Here is an 18869-nt window from a genome sequence, read left to right on the forward strand (position 1 = left end):
ATGAACGTTATCAGACTTTTTGGATGGTCACACGTTCTAATCTGATTCTTCTTGAGCAAATCTGACAGAATTAATGCAACAACTGACAAGCAAACGCTTTTAATTGAGATTAAATCTGAACTTTAATCTTGCAAGTCTAACCTATTGAATATTATAAAACTATATCAAAATCATAAAACTTACAAGTCTATAATAATCAGTATATGAAACTGACATATTTACGTTAAACACATAATATTAAATAATAAGGAATTGTAAATAATCTATCTATATCTATATATCTATAAAAGTGAACGTGTGTGTGTGTGTGTGTGTGTACATTTCCCTACGCAATAACTCTGTCAATTTTTTGTCTACAAACTCGAAAATTGATATACAGGGTACTGAGATTTGGGAAAATCTATGTGATCGGTTTTCGGCCAGAAATTTGTCTGTTAAGGGGTCAAAGTTCAACGATTTGACCTTTGAGAACTCTACGAAACTCCTCGGACAATTTGCGCTCTAAACACTTGAAATTTTAGATATAGGTTCCTTGGACATGGATCTAACTTAATAACTTGATTTGAGCCCAAAACAATAAATGTTAACGGGTCATAATAGGGGTCAAAGTTTTAAAAAATTGACCGTTTTTTTTTGTTTGTTTTTTTTTTGCTCAGCATACACCTCCAAACACCCGGGCAACGCCGGACACCTATGCTAGTATATTTGTAAAAGTAAACGTGTGTGTGTGTGTGTGCATTTCCCTACGCAATAACTCTGTCAATTTTTAATCTACCCACTCGAAAATCCATATACATGATACTGAGATTTGGAAAAAATCTTTGTAACTCGTTTTCGGACAGAAATTTGGCTGTTAAGGGGTCAAAGTTCAACGATTTGATATTTGAGAATTCTACCAAACTCCTCCGCAAAAATTTGGGTCCAAACAATTAAAACTTTAGATACAGGTTTCTTGGACATGGATCTAACTTAATAACTTGATTTGAGCCCAAACCAATAAATGTTAAGGGGTCAAAGTTAAAAAAATTGACCGCTTTTTTTTTTTTTTGCTCAACATACACCTCCAAACACCCGGGCAACGCCGGGATAAAATGCTAGTGTATACATAATTATATAAGTAATTCTATAATATATAAATATATAATATATAATTATCTAAGTATATAACAATTATACAATATTGTAAAATATATAATAAGTAATTATACAATATAGTAAAATATATAATTAGTAATTATATAACAAGTAATTATACAATATTGTAAAATATATAATTAGGGAAAAAACTCTTCTTTTTCATGTGTCTTCTCGCACGTTCAATGTTACTTTGTTTGTTTGTTTTTCTTCTTTTCTTTTGTCCTTTTATTTTCTCTCTCTTCTTTCTCTTTTTTTTATTTTACCATAATTCCAAATGCGCCGTTTGTAACGGTCGCAAATTAGAAGAGATCTGATTGCATTCAGTAGGACTTAACCGACACCTAAAAGACTTCATTAAAAGACGGTATTTTTACTATATATTTTCTCTTTTTTTCTAGTTGATTAAGTTTCTTTGTTGTTGTTGTTGTTGTTTTGTTTTTTCATTAATACCTTGCTCAGCGGCTAAGTTCTCATAGCTGCTGGTGGCACCAGAAGTGGCAGTCCTGTCTTGGTCCACCTAAACAGTGTTATCATTCTGGTTAGCAACTGATGAGAGCAAGGTATTGCCCATGCTTTCAAATGTTGTATGATAAAAAAAAAATTAAGATTCTTCTCGTGCAAACTGCAAATCTGATAGAATTACCGCAACACCTGACAAGTGAGATATAATGTGAACTTTAACCCTTGCAAGTCTTATCTATTAGTATTTTATTGCTTCCTAGAACAATATGTGACAGAAGGTCGTTTCTAATGTGGGGGTAAACCAGCTCCCCAAAAAGGGGCACTCTTGATGTAGGCAAAAATATAAATTGCCTTAGTATAGAATGGTATCTCTAACATTGACTAAGGACAAATTAAGTTGGGCATAGCATCAGAACAGATACCACACTCTGATCTTAAACTATATCAAAATTATGAAACTTATAGGTTTATAATACTCAGTATGTGAAACTGGTATACTTACGTTAGACACATAATATTGATAAAAATAGATACGATGGTATGACGTTATGGGAAAGAGAAATGAACAGCCTTTAGTATTAGAACAATATCAACGTTTCGTCCCCATTTTCGGGGGACTTCTTCAGGATGATAAAATGATTGAGGAAAATTGAGTTAAAACGAGGATGTGCCAAACACATTTAAAGAAAGGTAGCACAAAATTCTTTCGGAATTTTCTTTAATTATTTTATCATCCTGAGGAAGTCCCGCGAAAATGAGGACGAAACGCTGATATTTTTCTAATGCTAAAGGTTGCTTTTTCTCTTTACCATGACGTCATACCATCGTATTTATTTTTATTCTTTCCATTAAATATATATATGGTAATTTCTTTTCAATCCTGTACAGACTATGGATACTCACTGTAATATTATTTAATAACCAAGATTGGATTTTTAACAGATGTAGACATTGTTAATTTTCCAAAACAAAAAAGCTCTCTCTCTCTCTCTCTCTCTCTCTCTCTCTCTCTTATTTATACACCATTACTTAGACCATTTGGAACAATAACTATTACACCTGTAATTCGATTAACAAAATCTTTTTTCTTATTTTTTTGAGCAAAAACAGGATAACACCCCATCCAACACAAAAATATTATATGCATCCCATAGAGCTGTTAATAAAAATCACCTTTCTGAAATGCAACCATATTTGGTACAAATAAATTTTAATATACGCCTGATTTGTCTACCAGTTTTAAGTCATGAATATCCCAGAGTTTCATCAGCGTTCAGTGATATATGGGGATACTTTAGTTATCGTCTTATCAGTATGAGGTGATATTTGTACAACTACAGGCTGATCTAAATTAAATGACACTCATGTAATAGTTAATAAAATTTAGAAGTTCTTCCTGCAATTCAACCATTTACAAATAAATTTCAGTCTATGCCTGATTTGTCCACCAAGTTTAAGTCACGTATATCCAACAGTCTTTGTTTTAACACCGTGCAAAGACAGATCTTTACCCTCCACATTTTTATCTGCAGGAATTTTTTTATTGCATTTTCACTCCAAACAAGGCACAGTGCCAACGATGTAGGAGGCTACCATCTGGGACATAATTTGCAGAGCTACTATGTAGGGAGTTGAGCAGCAAGATGTCTGTTTACATTACACTTGAACTTCTGCATGTCAGCACATTCAGGGAAGCAGGAACCTGGAAGGGAATTTCAAAATCTAGCAGCACAAGGGAAGAAACTATTAGAGTAGAGGACTTTGTTACATCTGGGGATCTATTGTGTAGGGGTGGTATTTTGCCGCTTGTTGTGTATGTTGGAGGTATTTACATCGAGGAGAGACAAGTAGTTTGTCAGAGCACCTATCATTGAAATACTTGTAAAACAGGTAGAGGGATGCAACATTTCATCGATGGGACAGCGGTTGAAGCTTAGATGACAGTGTGGGACCTGTTAGGTTTCGTGACTCTCTTTTAAACTTTGTCTAAAATTGAAAAACGTGTAGTAAATGCGCCACCCAAATGTGGCAATAATACTCCATACGCAAGCGAGTGGTGGCCTTGTAGAGGTACAGGATACTCTCAGGTGTAAGTAATTTTCTAGTACAATAAAGAGACCCCACCTACTTTGCAGAAGCCTTGGCAATTCCTTCAACATATTTGTTCCTACTCATGTTCCTATGAATGTTCCTACTTACTTGTCTCCCCACAAGGGCAGAGTTAGATACAAGATCGATTTTTTAAGCAGGAAAATTCCAGCTCCCCAAAAAGAGACACTCTGGATAGGAACAAAAATAAAAATTGCCTCAGTCATGAAGGATTTCTTTTGAGGACAAAAAGTTATTATCAGTTGAGAAAGTCTCTTCTAATTATTAAAGGAAAGGAGCTTAGTCTTAACAGCATTGAATGTGACAATTCATTTTTGTCCCTATTCCACTACAGACTGGAGTTCTTCCTGTAGGATTTTACCATTGGCTTGGATATGTGTGTATTCGTTTTCCTTTCGTGTCTGTTATAGAGCGTGGTGTCATCAGCAAATATATTCATCTCAGAGATTATTTTATCAGAGAAGTCATTTATGAATATCAGGAATAATAAAGGTCCAAGGATAAACCCGTGAAGCACACCCACATTTATATCATATTGTTTTGCCGTACGAAAGCAACCTGGATTCTTCTCTTATTTAAGAAGGATTTAATTATTTTAAGTATTCATCCAGTAATTCCATATGATCTGATTTTCCTGAAAAGACTATCATACCATACTCTGTCAAAGGCCTTAGATATATCTAGGCCTACTGTCCTAACTTCCTCTCACTTATCCAGTACATGGTATCTACGTTCAGAGATTACAGTTAGGATATCCCTATCAAAACAATTCCCATATAATTCCTAAATTGAAGAGAGCCATTCACAGCCAAATCCGAGGCAGTATCAAGAGAAGAGTGTGTCGGAGTTATTGACAATTTTCTAGATTATATCTAGGTGTATTTATTATAGAATGGCAATATAACAAAGACTGTTGGACATTTATGATAGAAATTTGGTGGACAAGCTAAGCATAGACTTATGTTTATTTATATAAAATATGGCTGAATTACAGAAAAGATTGTGAAGTTTATTAAAAAAAAATTAAGCAGCTATCTAAAAAGGGGGTTTGAAACTTTATTCCATGAGTCACACTGTGTTTTTGGGGGGAGGGGGCTGGTATAAGATTCTCTGTGCTTCTATTATATTGTTAATGTGTTTATTTGGTGTATTTTGTGCAAAATTTTAAAATAATAGGCTTACCAGATCAGCTACAATTTCCAATCGCATTGGAATAGAATGGCTAACGGAATTCCAATTTTTCTGTTAAAGAAGAAAAAAAAAGGTTTCATTTTTAGGAAGCAAGCTTTATTCAAAGAACTGATGAAACATCACTTTGACTAAAATTATATCATCAGTCAAGTTTATTAAGATAACATGTTTCTTATTATGAGTGAAACATTAACCAGTGTAAAACATCACAACACTGTGAAGTTAACAAACCAAATAATAATAATAATAATAATAATAATAATAATAATAATAATAATAATAATCAATCTGAAAAAAAAAATGCAATGAGAACATGGAGACTTAAACTGACAGCCGATGAACAATACATAACTGAAATCCAAATACAAAGAAGAATCTTTTAATCTCTCAGCATTACTGTTCATTATAGCCATGATGATCTGAAAGACATACTAAAAAAGGCCAAGCCGGATACAAGTTCACTAACACAGAAAAAAGAATGAACCACCTAATGTACATGGGTGACCTGAAACTGTTTGCAAAAACAAGACAAAAAAAAGACAGAACTAGGAACACTAATAAAAACGACTAGAATTCGGTATGGAAATGTGAGCACTGCTGACCATGAGGATGGGAAAACTGGAAGTAACAGAAGGTATAGGTACTACTTAATCAACAGAGATGATGGCACTAGGTGAACATGATAGCTATAAATACTTGGGAGTACTGGAAGCAGACGTCATCAGAGCAACAGAAATGAAAGAGAAAGTTGGAAAAGAATATCGCAGAAGAACAAGAAAACTTCTCGAAACTAAACTATATAGTAGAAACCTATTTAAATGGATAAACATGTTGACAGTGTTAATAGTTAAATACTCTGGACCGTTTATAAGCTGGACTAAATAAGAACTGAGAAATTTCGACCAGAAGACCAGGAAACTTATGACAATGCACAATGCACTACACCCGAAGGATGATACTGATCGACTCTATGTGAAAAGAATAAACGGAAGAAGAGGACTGGTCTCTATAGAAGAATGTGTAAATAATATAAAAAAAAATTAGAAAAATACAAAATGCAGAACACCAAAAGAATAATTACTTCAGCAAGAGACACACAAGAAACAAACAAGACAGAACAAAAAGAGGAGAGAAATAAGACGAGGAAATAAAAATAGGAAGAGAAACAGCTACACGGACGATTCATAAGGATGACAAAAGAAGATACTAGCGAAAACTCTTGAAAATGGCTACAAAAAGGAAACCTAAACAGGGAAACTGAATCCCTAATAACAGCTGCACAAAATAATGCAATTAGAACCAACCACACCAACGCAAGAATCGACAAGACACAAGAAAATAGCAAATGCAGACTCTGCAGACAAAAAGACAAAGTAATAAACCACATAATAAATGAATGCAGCAAACTAGCCCCAAAAATATATAAAAATAAACACAATCAAGTGGGAAAGGCGGTACATTGGCAATTATGCAAACAATTGCATCTTTAACACCCAGAAAAATAGTAAAAGCACAAACCGGCAACAATGAAATGAAAGATCCTATGCACATGGATATAAAAATGGTTAAACCCATCCAAGCAAGAAGACCGGATATCATAATAGTTAACGAGAAGGAAAAGTCCTACTACATTGTAGGTTTTGCCTTACAAGCAGACCACAGAGTAAAAATCAAGGAGACGGAAAAGCAGAGCAAATACATGGAACTGGCCAGAGATCCCAAAGAGATCTGGAAAATGAAAAAAGTCAAGATAACACCACTAATAGTAGGAGCAATACCGAAAGACTTTCAAAAAAGAATGGGAGAGATTGGAATCAGAAGGATGGCTGAGAAGATACAATGGATAACAATAATGAAGACTGCAGAAATATTAAGGAAACCCTTTGAATGTGGCGACTAACACCATACATAAACTACAGACAAAAACTGGACACAAAAAAACTGTTACAGATGTAAAACATAAAGGAACGTTACATGGAATCATGAAAACTGAAACTGTAGGATTGTAAGTTAACGCCCCCCCCCCCTTTTGTGTGTATGTCACCATAAACGGGCACCACACCAAATAATCGAGGAGAGTCAAGGAAGATGGAAACACTGATGAGAGAAACACTAGTCAGACCTCCGCTGGCTTAGTGCAAAGAGGGCTGGTACCTTGGAGAGGCTTATTGCCACCCAAATCCCAGTGAAGATCAATGGTCACTGTCAATGAGAAATCAAAGGTAAGCAACTGTTGTGATAGCGCAAATTCTTTTGCAAAGTTTATCGAAAGAGGCGGAGAGTATTGGAAGTCTGTGGAGACTTGTTGTCACTCAGACTCCAGAGAACACCACAAGTTGTTCTCAAAGAACAATCTTTGAGGATGGCTTGTGTGACTACTCCTGGTGAGTAAATAATAATGATGCGGAAAAAGAAGAAGAAGAAGAAGAAGAAGAAGAAGAAGAAGAAGAAGAAGAAGAAGAAGAAGAAACAATTCGTTTTACTTACAGACAGGAAATGATATCGGAACAAAGCGTGGTTACTTCCAGAAAAATCTGTTCGCCAAGCTTCGAAAACATCAGTCATGATGCCGCGTACATCTTTCTGTGTGAATAGAGATTAAAAGAAAAAACATTGCATAACATAAAATCCAATTAATGTGAAAGGAAAAATATATTCTGGTTGGCTAATTAATTCGAACATATATTTCAAACTAAAAACCATCCACTCCATAATAAAGGTCAATGTGTATTTATTTGTATATTTTTATATGAGTACATATATATATCATGTATGGAGTATTGTTGTCACATTTGGGCCGGTGCATCTGCTACTAGTCTCTCGCTCTTGGACAGGGTTCAAAAGTGAGTTGCCAACCTAATAGGTCCAGCACTGTCATCCAAACTTCAACCTCTGTTCCATTGATGAAATGTTGCATCTCTCTCTGACGAACTGCAAGCCCTTATACCTCCTCGACGTAAATACCCTCAACAAACCCGACAATCAGCAAAATCTCACCCCTACACAGTAGAGATCCCTAGATGTAAGAAAGCCTTCTACTCTGATAGTTTCTTCCCCAGAACTGCTAGACTCTGGAACTCCCTTCCGGGTTCCTGTTTTTCCAACTGTACTAACATGCAAAAGTTCAAGTGTAATGTGAACAGACAGCTTGCTGCTCAACTCCCCACTTAGTATCTCTGCAACGTATGTCCCGATAGTAGCCCCCTATATCAAAGTGGCACTGTGCCTTGTTTGGGGTGAAAATGGAATTTAAAAAATGTATGTATGGATAGATATATATATATATATCATACATACGTTATATATAGCATATACAGAGTATCCAAAAGATCACTGAAAGGTTGAGAATATTCGTCATTTTTCCATTACTGATTATTTTTTTCTTTATTTCAGATATTTTACAAATAATATTTTGAAATTAATTATGGATAAGTATAGCATTGAACAATCTATGCAAGTTGTGAATTTTTTTTTTTCCAAAATCAGGGGTCAATTGCTTTGACTCAAACAACTTATCAATGGCATTTTCATGTAAGAGTAAGTCACAACACAATTCGAAACATTGTGCACCGATTTGAAGACAAAGACCTCTACTTAATCTTCCATTAGCTGGCAGACCTCGAAATGTCATCACAAATGAAAATAGGGAAAGAGTGCAAGAGAGCATGGTGCAGCATCCTGAAACATCGATTCGACGACGTTTCACACAACTTGGGATATGTCGAAGCTCACTACACAATATTCTGCACAGTTTAAAACTCTTTCCTTATAAAGTGCAGCTTGGAGCCTGAGGATTTTCAAACAAAAGTTCAATATGCAGTTCAAATGCAAGAACTTGTCCGAAGTGAACCCAATTTTCTGCAAAAGTTGATTATGTCAGATGAAGCCTATTTTCATTCGAATGGATTCGTTAACAAAATTATAGATTTTGGGACTGTAAATCGAAGGGCAATACATCAAAATCAGTTGCACCTCGTAAACAGCTCTGTATGGTGTGCAGAAATGGAGGAGGAGAAGATTATTGGACCTTATTTTTTGGAAGATCAAGATGAACATGCTGTCACTGTTACTAGAGAGAGATACAGGACTATGATAACAGATTTCCTGCACCCACAAATTCCAAATAGGCCCAGATTATGGTCCCGGTAAGGGCAATGGCACATATGGCGAGAGACACTATGGTGCTTCCCAGGCAATGCTTTGGTAACAACATTATCTCTATCTATGGTAATGTTAAATGGCCACCACGTTCTCCAGACTTGACTAGTTCCGACTTTTTCTTGTGGGGATATGTTAAAAAAGAGTCTATGTTAACAAACCCCAAACCCTGAAAGAATTGAAGGAAAACATCAGGAACGAAATAAGGGAGTTAAATCGCAATCCAGAGATTCTGCAATCTGTCATGAATAATGTTTTGGAAATGGGCAACATTTAAAAGACATTATTTTTCATAAATGAAGATTCTTTGAATTTTGCATTTTTGTCTTTAAATTCCCAATGTCTTAGTCAGATTGTGTTAAAATTACAGAAAGATATAAAAAATAAAGGATCTATTTAAGTTTAAAATCCTTTGGTGACTTTTTGGACATACCATACATACGATACATATGAGTAAAAATATATATGTATATGAGTAAATATTTATCATATGTGTACCATAATAACGTCATACAAAAGGTAGCAAGTAAAAAGCGTGATTTTTTTCTATCCTCTAGAGAAAACCAAATTAGTAGAGAGGGCAAGTAAAACAGCATATAGCAAATCAGAAAACCTCCACTGTCTGAAATGAATTTAAAAAAAAAAAAGGCCTCACAATAGAGTCAATGGGAGATGCTTTTAAGGGTGTAATTATATGAATTTATGTGGATACTAGTGTGAACACAGGTAAAGCATAATTATTCTTCGCATCATTTTATTTTTTTTTTTAGTTATATAGAATCAACAAAACCCTGAAGAACAGACTATCCCCCTAAATTATTATCTATTTTGAACTATAAATTATCATTAAAACAAAAATAAAGCATTTTGAGACACCGTGAAGGTCGGGGTGTTTTTTTTTGTTGTTGTTGTTTTTTTACATAGGCATCACCACTTATCAAGGCTCAGAGGCCACTCGAGGATAAGGGTTAATGAGTGTACAGTAATCAATTGGAACAATATAGTAATCATTAGTAACGGAAATTCAGTAAATTTGTTAACTTAAGTGGAACGGCTCATCAAGAACTTGTTTACGTTGGACTTGAAGACAACCATATTGTAGTCAGCTGGAAAGCAGGCAAACGGAAGACAAACCCACAAGTGTGCACTTCTAAGAAAGAAACTTTGTTCATGGAATCTAGAGAGTGTTGAATAGTGGCATCTCAGCAAACGTTGGATGACTTAATTGAAGCAAAAGTGGACGCTTGTCAGTGTTCTTATTTACTTGCCTCCCTACTAGCGCAGAGTTAGGCACAAGGTCAGTTTTTAATGTGGGGGAAATCCAGCTCCCCAAAAAAGGGCACCCTGGATAGGGACAAAAATAAAAATTTCCTCAATCTAGAAGGATTTTTCCTCCACTAATCGAGGTCAATAAAGGTGAAGTGTAGCATCAGAACAGATACTACACTTTGTTCCTAGTCAAAAAGCCGATGCCCAGGGCGATTGTCGGTGTCATGAAATAGGAAATATTTAATAGGGAATGTTTTGATTGCAAAAAACGTTACAAAATAAAATATAACAGTTAAAATTTGGATCAGAAAAATTATCAAAAGAATTGGAAAAGTTAATTTAGAAGAAATGTAACAGAGCGCATATGAACGCGTATGAAAATATCATCAACAGCAGAAGAATAGATTTTTTTTTTTACATGGAGGTCACCACTTATCAAGGCCCAGAAGCCACTCTGGGATAAGGGTTACTGCGTGTACAGTAGTCAATGGGATAGTATCGTAGTAATTGTTAGTAATGGAGATTTGATAAAGTGTCTTACTTAAGGGGGCGATTCAACAGGAATTTGTTTATGTTAGACTTGAAGACATCCAAGTTCTAGTCAAGTGGGAAACAAGCAAACGGAAGAGAGTTCCACAGGCGAGCACTTCTAAGAAAGAAGCTTTGTTCATCGAATCTACGTTTTGATTTAGGCACGGATAAAGAGTGGGGAAAATTACTGACAGTGGTTTCAGCTAGACAGGTGTTTTTCATGAAATATTGGCGAGGGGGTGGCAGAGATTGGAGTTCAGATGAGCACTTGCGATGGAAATAATGATAAAACAAAGACATGCTCGCAACGTCTCTTTTGTAGAATAGAGGCTGCAGGGAAGAGAAAAGGGAATCCCCCACTAAGCCACAAAGTCTATTTTGTATTCTGTCAAGGCAGGATAGGCTGTTTTTAGCAACTCCTGCCCAGATGTGGCAGCAGTATTCCATCCTTGGCTATGGTGAGCGATTGTATTATCAGCAGGAGCAGCGTTTGAAAAAAATATATGTAACGTCACGTGGCGTTACACTTTACTTAAGTAATTCATAAAAATAAAATTGAAAAGAAAGAAATAAAAATCCAGGTCGGCATTTTTTTTTTTTTAAGAATTTATTACTGTTACTCTCACGTCTCGATACAACTTAAAAAGCCTCTCAATGTCTACATAGCTTGGTTAACAGCACATGTCTCAGTTTCTTTCTATTTTTTACTTCATAATCTTTTTAAGGAATTTAACATTACGTTTAATAGTGGGCAACGCCGTTACATCTGCTAGTATATATATATATATATATATATATATATATATATATATATATATATATATATATTCTGAATACTATATAAATATATATATAGTATTCAGAATTTTACTGGGTTTATATAATTGGAAATTCAGTAATCGTTCATATACAAATAATTTTTAAGGCAAAAAGAGATGACTTAAACTGTAAGCTACAAAATCTCTTCTTCTTCTCTTCTCTTCTCTATCTACCTGTCTATCTTCTTCTATCTTTTATCTATCTCTATATAAATAAAATGAACTCTTTTTTTCCCCGTGTGAGTTTGACCTTAATAGGATTAAAAATCACGACATTACATTCAAATATAATGTCCCCACACTTCAGCACAGGATCTGAGGTGTGCTATAGGCCTACTACCCTTACAGTTCCTTGATATTAGTACATTTCTATATTTTTTCTGGTGAGAGTTCACTGCCACAATCGGTTAGAATCAATGGAAGTTGTAAAATCTTTTCTCTCTATTTGATTCATACTCCACCCACGACCACTTAACACCGCTGCGGATACGTCCACAGGGGAATATACGAGGAACACCGGTTTGAGTTCTTAGTTGCTTAAAAAATATGGATTGGCATTTTCCCGTCGAGGGAAACGCAACTTTACATTCCAGTTATTCTGTGGGTTACTTGTGCCATTTTATAAATTTCTTTTTTCCACATTTTTCATTTCTTTATATTTTTTCTCTTTTTGTAGGTGGGTGGGGGGGGTTACGATTTGAAGGATTAATTAAACGAAACGAACTAACATTGGATTTCAATTTTTACAAGAAACTTTAGCAGTCAGCAGCAGCGATCTTCAAATCTTGCACCGATTAGTCGCTTTAATATTTTATTTACTGCTGACTTCCTATTTTCGAATTAGTTCCTTATTCATTATTTATTTCTATGCATTGCATTTCTGAGAGTTTCATTAGCACAATTACTACTACGCTATCGATATTGGAATCAGATGACATTCCAACATTTAAAAAAATAAAAAAACACGGTCAGTTTTCTGGTTTTATTCATTTTTTTTTCTTTTTCATTGAAACAAAGAAAAATAAATAAATAAAATCTAATCAACATATTTTCATTATACACGGTAAGTTTTATTTTTTTTAAATTTTCTTTTTCCATTAAAAAAAACACAAAACAATTAGATTTAAATAAATTTATTTGTATTTTACGCGGTAACTTTTTGGAGGTTTTTCTGTCTTTTTTTTTTCTTTGATATTCTTTCAGGTTCGTTTTGTTTTTGATTCCTTTCAATTTTATGCATCATATATTAGCTAAACCAGGGCGGGGGCATCTATAAATATAAAAGCTTAAATGTGTGTGTGTGTGTGTGTGTGTGTGTGTGTGTGTGTGTGTGTGTGTGTGCGTGTTCCTTCACCGTAAACTCGGCCTCCTCCTGCTACTAGGACAATGACGTCATGTTTGAAAACGTTGACGTTAGTTTCAACCACCTGCAAGTGTTTTTAAAGGGTTAATTTTATCCACTCTCAATTGTGTGTCCCTTTGGTGTAGAGGTAACGTGTCAGGCATTTTTTTTCCGCCTTAGCCTCGATGCTTCGACTTCGAGCCTGTCTTCCTACCTAAACTTTTTTTCCTCTTTTACACCTTTTTTTCCTTTTTTCTTTTTACATTTGTTCGCGGTTTTGCTTTGTTTTAGTTTTTCCAATTTTTTATAACATCGTGTTTTTTTTATAATATTAAAACAGGCCCCCCTCCTACATACACACCTCCAAACACCCAGGCAACGCCGGGTACCTCCCACTAATATTTTATAATTGAGCATTCATATATTGTTTTAACAAGAACCAAGACATGAAGGAATGGATTAATAGCAACAAATAGTGTATTTCATCGTTAGTTACATATAGCATAGTATAGTATATATATATATATATATTTATATATTTGTAGTCATCGACATACAGTCCTGTTTCTTTGTATCACAACTCATCAGTGCCGCTAGACTAGCATCTCTCCCAAGCCAAGGATTGAACCTAGAACCGTCGTGTTGACAATCGGCAGTTCTCCCACACGACGAGAGAAGGGACGCCCACAAATAACTCATCGGAATGTCTATTTAAATAGACATCCGCCACCACTCTTACAGTGCTCAAACCGCCTGTTTGTAAACAAACAAACAATGAGCTTCGCATTTTTCAGCCAATTAAGTAGCGGGTGAGATTATTTACGACAGTGCTCTATGCAAAGAGGGGGCTTAAAATATATTTGTAGTCATCTACATACAGTCCTGTTTCGTTGTATCACAACTCATCAGTGTGCTAGACTAGCATCTCTCCCAAGCTAAGGATTGAACCTAGAACTGTCGTGTTGACAGTTGGCAGTTCTCCACTCGACCACAGAAGGGACGCCCGTCACTTATAAAGTTTATTTTTTCTCACTCTGACACTGATATTAAAAGCCTACTTTTTCTATTGGTATTTATTTTCTTCCCTACGGAAGCAAAATGTGACACAAGGTCGTTTTTAATGTGGGGGGAAACTAGCTCTCCAAAAAGGCGCACTCTGAAAGTAGGCAAATATAAAAATTGCCCTAGTATATAGAAGGCCCCCTCCTATTGATTGAGGACAAGTTAATGAATGTACGGAAGCTATCCCAGTCAGCCATAGAGTATCGGTATACAGTACGGTGGAGGAGTACGTCTGGGGACTTCTTACATTTCGTTTTTATCTTAACTGATACGACGGAGCGGTCGGAGGATCCTAGAGGAGAATGAACAGAACAAGAACATAGCTCAGGGGAAGTTGAGAGAAAAAGGTCTATGCTTAAAAAATATTTAAACGTAATATACTCAGTTATGGATATGTGAGCGACTTCATAAAGATGAACTAATTTGCATATTCTTTTGAAAAACGAGCTTTCATTGATTAACTATTCCTTTTTTATGGTTTTTTATTAGAGTATTTGTTTCATTTAACGATTACACTAAATTCTTTTTATACGTTGCTTCCACATTGTACATAATTTCATAGAATTTAGGATGAAAACATTCTAGCACAAGGAAATGCTTATATATATGACCTCCCCGACAAAATTTCCTCTGAGATGGGTATATATGCTGATGACACCACTCTCTATAACAGGCACGACAGGAAAACAAATGAACACATATCTAAAGAAATGGCAGAAACACTAGCAGATGACCTCCAATCTGTAGTGGAATGAGGACAAAAATGGATGGTCATGTTCAATGCCACCAAGACTAAACTAGTTTCATTCAATAATTACAAGAAACCTTCTCTACCACCTATTGCAATAGCCAACAACTCTTTATCTAAGAGTACGTCTTTCAAGCTCCTTGGCCTAACGTTCACAAAAAACATGAGTTGGAACAATTACATCGAGGGCATTGCCAGGGCCGCTGCAAGGAAGGTGGGCTCTCTCTACTGTGCTAGAAAACTACTAACACCCGAAAGTATCCTGTACCTCTATAAGGTAACCATTCGCCCATGTATGGAGTATTGCTTTCATATTTGGGCTGGTGCATCGGCTACTAGTCTCTCGCTCCTTGACAACGTTCAAAAGGGAGTCGCAAACTTGATAGGCCCTGAACTGGCATCTAAGCTTCAGCCTCTGTCCCATCGACGAAACGTTGCATCCCTCTGCCTGTCCTACAAGTATTATAATGGTGAATACTCTGACGAACTGCAAGCACTTGTGCCCCCACGACGTGAACACCCTCGACAGACCCGACAGGCTGCAAAATCCCACCTCCCCACTGTAGAGATCCCTAGATGTAAAAGATCTTTCTACTCCAGTAGTTTCTTCCCCAGAACCGCTAGACTTTGGAATTCCATTCCAGGTCCCTGCTTCCCCAACTCTACTGACGTGCAGAAGTTCAAGTGCAACGTGAACCAACATCTTGCTGTCCAAATCCCTACATAGTACCCCAGTAGTTGTTGCCCCTGATAGTAGCCCCCTACACCAAAGTGGCAATGTGTCTTGTATGGGTGAAAATGTAATAAAAAAAAAATTATATATATATATATATATACTAGCAAAAGTACTCGTCGTTGACTGGGTTCAAAAACAGCCTATAGAAAATGGACTCTGAAAGTATCATATGTTATGAAAAGGAAAGATTGTAAATTTGGGTGGAATTTGGGGGTATCAAAACCAAAGCAAAATATGATGAAAGTAAAAATAAAATAGATAAACCCCATAATTTATTATACTATACCTGTTCACACTGAAACACTTATCACAATATTCTGTGGATCTATATTAAAAAACCTTGTTAAACTTTGTGACATATTTCCATTCTATGGAGGTCAGGCGCGAACGAACACCCCATAATTTTATTATACCATATTTCTTCAAACTGAAACATAATTATCAAAGTATACTTACGCAGATAGATATGAAAAGTATTTATTAAAGTTTGTGCCTATTTCCATTCTATGGATGCCAGGCGCGAACGCAGACCCCACAATTTTATTATACCATCCCTATTTAAGTTAAAACATACTTATCAAAGTATTCTTATATACGTCTATATCAAAAACACTTGTAAACGATTTTTTTTAATTTTTAAATTTTTTATTTCCATACTTTGTGGACCAGGCGCGAACGCTGACCCCACAATTTTAATGAACCACCGTTCTGTCACATCCAGCATACCCATCCCTGTGTCTCGATACAATTTTCTATCATTATATGTAATCAGTTTTTTAAAATAGTCAACCATATAGGAGCCTATTCTTGACCGGACACACACACACACACACACACACACACACACACACACACACACACACACACACACACACACACACACACATTCAGCTTTATCTCTTCTTTCTTCTCTATATAAATAAAATGAACTCATTTTTTCCCGTCGGATTTTGACCTTAATAGGATTAAAAATCAAGATATTTCATGCAAATATAATATGCACAAACGGCAGAACAATATCTGAGGTGTGTTATAGGCTTATTATTTCTCAAATTCCTCGATAATCTTAGATTTCTATACTTTTTCTGCTGAGAAGTCACGGCCAAAATCGGTTAAGATCAATGGAAGTGGTAAAATATTTTTTCTCTAATAAATTCCTCCTCCCCCTGCCACCACTTAACACCGTTTGGGGATCGTTCACAAGGAACAGTTGAGAAGAGAACACCGGTTTGGCTTCGTAGTTCTTTCATGTGAAGTTATTTAAAATCACTAAACTAAGCTGCAGTGCTCTGTGGCGTAGTGGTTAGCGTGCTGGACAATTCACATTATATTTTCACGTTCGCGCCGACCTACCGTAGTCGTTTTTTTTTTTTTTTTTTTTTCCTAAACAACTGGAATGGACTTTTCTTGGTGGCCGAACTGTTAACGTTGCAGATGTGGTTTTTTTTTTTTTCACACTCTATTTTCCTACTTTTACTCATGACTCCGGGTTTGATCCTTCCTACTTACCTACCATAACATTTTTTAAAACTCCCCCCCCCCGTCCCGGAAACAAACACTCGGGCAATGCCGGGTACCCCCGCTAGTATTATAGATATAAGTGACCTTGTCTGTGTGTATTTACCAAATTCCTCTCTGAATATTTGGTCTACAGGCTTGAAACTTGTTATGTAGGGTATTTGAACCTTAGGAACGCTTTCGATTTGGCTTTTAGCCTGTAAAAATCGCTGCTAGGGGATCTAAATTGAAAAAAAAAAAAAAACAACAGTTGACCTTGGTAAGAGTAAATCAACTAACTTCTAAATATGCGTACATATGCATTTTTAGCTTGAAGTTGCTTAATTTTTAGGCATTTTATTCACCTGGTGATTGCACAGGCAGTTACGACAAAGGCTGAAGCGCTAGATAACAATTAAGGCTGTAATACTGAATGTTTTGGTTTCGATTCCAGCTGATGGCAACAAAGTCATATTTTTTTTTTTTTTTACTTTGGAAATCATTACTATATATATATTGAGTACGATATGATAATGACTGGAGAATGTTCGCTGTAACAATAAATATGAAAACTGTATGAATTAAAATATCATATTTAAACGTATTTTACGACTGGGCAAATTTAATTGAAGACATTTTGCATTTAGAGACTATCATTAGAAACAATGGTCATGGTTTGTTTTCTTCATTGCTTACCTGGCCAACAAAAGAGTAGCTTCCATTGAGGTAAAATAAAGCCATAACATCCTTCATTTTCGTTAATGTTTGCTTGGAAGGATTTTCGTTAATGACATCGAATGTATCCGGCTGGATATGTTCAATATGGCACTCACCAGTGATTGTATCAAGAACGTATTGCACGCCTGGAAATTTAAAAGAAAAACATTCAATAAAAATTAAACTTATTACCAAATTGTACCTTATTTATTCAACGAATCGTTTCTATAATATTCTGCTTGTTCCTCCTCTTACTTAGGCCATACGTCACACTTTTAAAAAAAAGGCCAAATACAATTTTGGAAGGCTAAACTGCTTCAAAAAAGGCCAAATACGCGAAATTTGGCTTTAAAAAGTCAAGCTGGCAACCTTAGACGAGAATATAAGAGTGGTTGGTTGTTTTTGTTTTATGGCATACCAATCTTTTTCAGGTTATTTAATGCTGAATCCAGATATTTTGAAGAATAATTTTTTAATAGAATATATTTGTTACTTTCAAGTCGGTTTCTATTTAACCCATAGTTGGGACCCTAACAGGTACTACCACTCCAGGTCAGAGTGGACCTGGGAGCAATGGCAATTAAAGGGTGACTCCACACTCCCCAAAGCCCACAAGCTGGGGCCTCACCACTGGATATAGTTTAAGGTCATATAAGAGTGGCCTCGTTTTCGAATATTATGATCATAATATATAATCATCGTTGTAATGATGTGAGAAAGGGACTCGTAGTAATTTTGACGTGCAATGGTTCTTCACCAAATAAAGAAGTAAAGGAACATTCGAAAGAAGCACAGAACAAACATTATCTGCCAAGAAGTGCTGTACAATTAATTTAAATTAAAGTTTGTATCTTACAGTGTGATTTTATTATTTGTATTGAACTATGTAGCACAATATCACTTTTTGAGTATTTATTAGTGCTTATTAATTTATCTCATTTGGGTCAGTCCTATATTTAAAATACAATGGACACTATTTTCATAGAAATGTTAAACGCATATTTGCTGCATGTTTCTGTCCAAAGCACTATTTTTTGCACTATCCAGAAAGTCTGCAAAACGTTACATAAAAAGGGATCATTCAAAAGAAAC

The 18869-nt window shown here is 35.6% G+C and overlaps 1 protein-coding gene across 1 annotated transcript in view; it reads right to left on the reverse strand.

The window, feature by feature from the left end:
* The window catches only part of LOC145280120 (uncharacterized), a 148651-nt gene that overhangs the window by 37716 nt on the left and 92066 nt on the right, over nucleotides 1–18869 (reverse strand). The window contains exons 19-21 of the mRNA XM_080131877.1: nucleotides 17757–17923; nucleotides 7387–7482; nucleotides 4891–4950 (exon numbers count right to left, since the gene is read on the reverse strand). Of these exons, the coding sequence (XP_079988003.1) occupies nucleotides 4891–4950; nucleotides 7387–7482; nucleotides 17757–17923 (323 nt within the window). The remainder of the gene's footprint in view (nucleotides 1–4890; nucleotides 4951–7386; nucleotides 7483–17756; nucleotides 17924–18869) is intronic.

Source organism: Euprymna scolopes, chromosome 7 (genome assembly GCF_053919585.1).
Source record: "Euprymna scolopes isolate OS-2025 chromosome 7, ASM5391958v1, whole genome shotgun sequence".
Classification (NCBI taxonomy): Eukaryota; Metazoa; Mollusca; class Cephalopoda; order Sepiida; family Sepiolidae; genus Euprymna; species Euprymna scolopes.